The sequence below is a fragment of the Gracilinanus agilis genome, chromosome 4 (genome assembly GCF_016433145.1).
Source record: "Gracilinanus agilis isolate LMUSP501 chromosome 4, AgileGrace, whole genome shotgun sequence".
Taxonomy (NCBI): Eukaryota; Metazoa; Chordata; class Mammalia; order Didelphimorphia; family Didelphidae; genus Gracilinanus; species Gracilinanus agilis.
The window spans coordinates 501,553,193-501,555,850 of NC_058133.1; the positions used below are offsets into that span (position 1 = coordinate 501,553,193).

General features: G+C 52.6%; 1 protein-coding gene across 4 annotated transcripts in view; it reads left to right on the forward strand.

The window, feature by feature from the left end:
- Positions 1-2,231: 2,231 nt before the first annotated feature.
- MLXIPL (MLX interacting protein like) overlaps positions 2,232-2,658 on the forward strand; it is a 35,410-nt gene continuing 34,983 nt past the window's right edge. Inside the window, exon 1 of one of the 4 annotated variants that reach the window (XM_044673101.1) lies at positions 2,232-2,615. In XM_044673101.1, coding sequence (XP_044529036.1) covers positions 2,239-2,615 — 377 coding nt within the window. In that variant the 5' untranslated portion in view covers positions 2,232-2,238. The remainder of the gene's footprint in view (positions 2,616-2,658) is intronic. The other 3 variants (XM_044673100.1, XM_044673099.1, XM_044673098.1) reach the window with 3 other exon arrangements.

Here is a 2,658-nt window from a genome sequence, read left to right on the forward strand (position 1 = left end):
TAAAGCCTTTCCCCACTTCTGTCCCTTCTCCCACTAAAGCAATTTAGGGAAAGACACAGGTAGGTGGGGGAAGAGAGGGGACTCTTGTTGGAGCAGGGAGTGGTGCTGGGTGAGGTAGAGGGAACCAGGATTCAGAACCCACCGCTTTCTGCTTCCAGATTGAATAATAAAAAAGAAAAAAATGCCAACAGGGCTGTAGCCATCCTTGGTAACTCCCATCATCCCTCTCCTACAGCCTCCTCAGGAAGAGGGAACTTAGAGGAATGCAGATTTATAGGCAGGGTGGGAAGAGTGGCAGACACTAGAACTGGAATCCAAAGGGCCGGGTTTGAATTCTGCCTCTGCCCCCATACGGGGTCATTCTTGGCAAAGATATGGAGGCATGTTGTTTCCCCTCCAGCTCATTTTACAGATGAGGAAACTGAGGCACACAGTGTTCAATAACTTGCCCAGGGTCACACAGATTCCAAACCCTGTACTCTACTGGCTCAAAGCTAGCTGCCCTCTCCCTCTGCTACTTCTACAATAATAACCACAATGGGCAAGTATTTGTTAAGCACCTACTCTGTACCTCTGACCTATATGGTGCCAACCCCACTTTGCTGGTGAATGTTTAACAACTGACTCTCCCAACAATTCATTTTCAAGTTAACACTTTCTCCATCACTTTCTTAAGTCTAGACTATCACCAAAACAGCCAATCAAATCCTAATTTATAGGACTTCTCAATTTCCCCGGAGTAAAGCTTTCTCAGAAAAATTTAACAATCAGCCAGGAGGAGCAGGCTCCGCCCCTTTGGCAGTCTGGTGAAGCCTAGGAGCCTCTTCTCCAAACGCCGTTTTTTTAAACGTGTAAAACGTTTGATTACTAAAGAACTCAACTACAATGAAATATCCAAAAAGATTGTTTAAGTTCACACACTCCAGAGTGAGCCTCTGCTCAAAACTATGGATGGCAGAAAAGGTGACCAATTGCAAAGATAGGAGGGGGAGCTTCCTCTCCTGCGAGTTCCCTAGAGCAGTGGTTCTCAAAGCACCGTCCAGGGGTCCCCGAGACCCTTTGTGGGGGAGGGGTGGTCTGTGAGGTCAAAGGTAGTTTCACAATAATATTAAGATCGAATATTGCAAATATCAATAGATATAACCCACAGAAACAAAAGCTCTCTGGGTCCTCAGTTTTTCTAAAAGACCCTTCCTTACCTTTCGCCTTAGAATAAAGTCTGTGTATTGGTTCCAAGGCAGGAGAGAGCAAGGGCTGGGCAATTGGGGTTAAGTGACCCCAATTGAACTAAGTGACCCAAAATGAGCTAGGAAGTGTCTGAGGTCGTATTTGAACTCAGAAGTTCCCCTCTCTGGGTCTGGCTCAATCCACTGTGCCACCTAGTTGCTCCCGGCTCCTCAATTTTTAAGAATGTCAAGGGGTCTCGAAACCAGTCAGCTCGAGACCTACTCCCTTCGAGTTTAGGTGGAGGGGTTCTAGAGCAAGTCACAGATCCGGTCCCTCTCCCTACACGGATTCTGGAACTCTGGTGACCAAGACATAAAACACGAGAGTCCTTGTCAGCTCCCTCAAAGAGCTGCCTAATTCCGCCAGGGAAACAAAATGAGCTTATGTATCGCAGAACAGATACAAAATAGATGCCAAGGTAACTGAGGAGGAGGGCGCTCGGAGCCGAAGGGAACGGGAAAGATTCCATGAGGAGGGGCTTGATTCGAGGCCTGAAGTATTCTAAGAGGCGGAGATGAAAAAGAGTTTATTTCTAGCCTAGGGCACAGTCAGGGCAAAGACCTGGAGGCGGGAAATGCCTTGTCCTGGCTGAAAGATAGCAATTATAGATACTCTTTAAAACCAGCTAGACATTCTGCACAATCTCATTTGATGTTCCCGACCACCCCGTGAGGTCCATCCAAGTGACTCCTGGGTAAATCAAGTTCCCTTTGTAGACCTCAGTTTCCTCCTCTGTAAAACAAAGGGGTTGGACGAAGTCTAAGTCTATGCTAAAGTGACTTCTTCGGCTTTGAAAGATACTTCTCTTCCCTCTCTGCTGCTTTTCCCGCTCCCCCTTTCCCCGCCAGGGCTTCTAGAACTCGCCTCCCTCCCAGCCGCCGCACACCTGGAGCATATATTATGTTAATGAGCTCCTTGCCCCGCCCCCTGCAGGCCCAGTTGCCCCTGGCTGGGGACCGAGGACCCGGCCGGGCTGAGGTAGAGGTGGGGCCTGGAAGGTGGGGCGGGGCCATGCTAATGAGGACGGCCCGCGGCGCGGGCCCAACGCCGGAGGCTGCAGGCTGCAGCGGGCTGGGCTGGCTGGCCGAGGCGATGGCTGGAGCGCTGGCAGGGCTTGCGGAGGGCTTCCCCGGGCCGCGCGCAGAGCCGGCTCCGGACTCGGACTCGGACACTGACTCGGAGGGGCCGAGTCCTCGGCGCGGGGCCGCCTCGCTTCTCCGCTCGCCACAGGTCATCCACAGCGGCCACTTCATGGTGTCGTCGCCTCACAGCGACGCGGTGCCCCGGCGCGGCGCCCAGGAAGGGCCCGTGGGGCCCGGGGACTTTGGGCCGCGCAGCATTGACCCCACGCTCACCCGCCTCTTCGAGTGCATGAGCCTGGCCTACAGGTGAGCAGGGATGAGTAGGGACTCCCTTCCCCTCCCCCCCCCC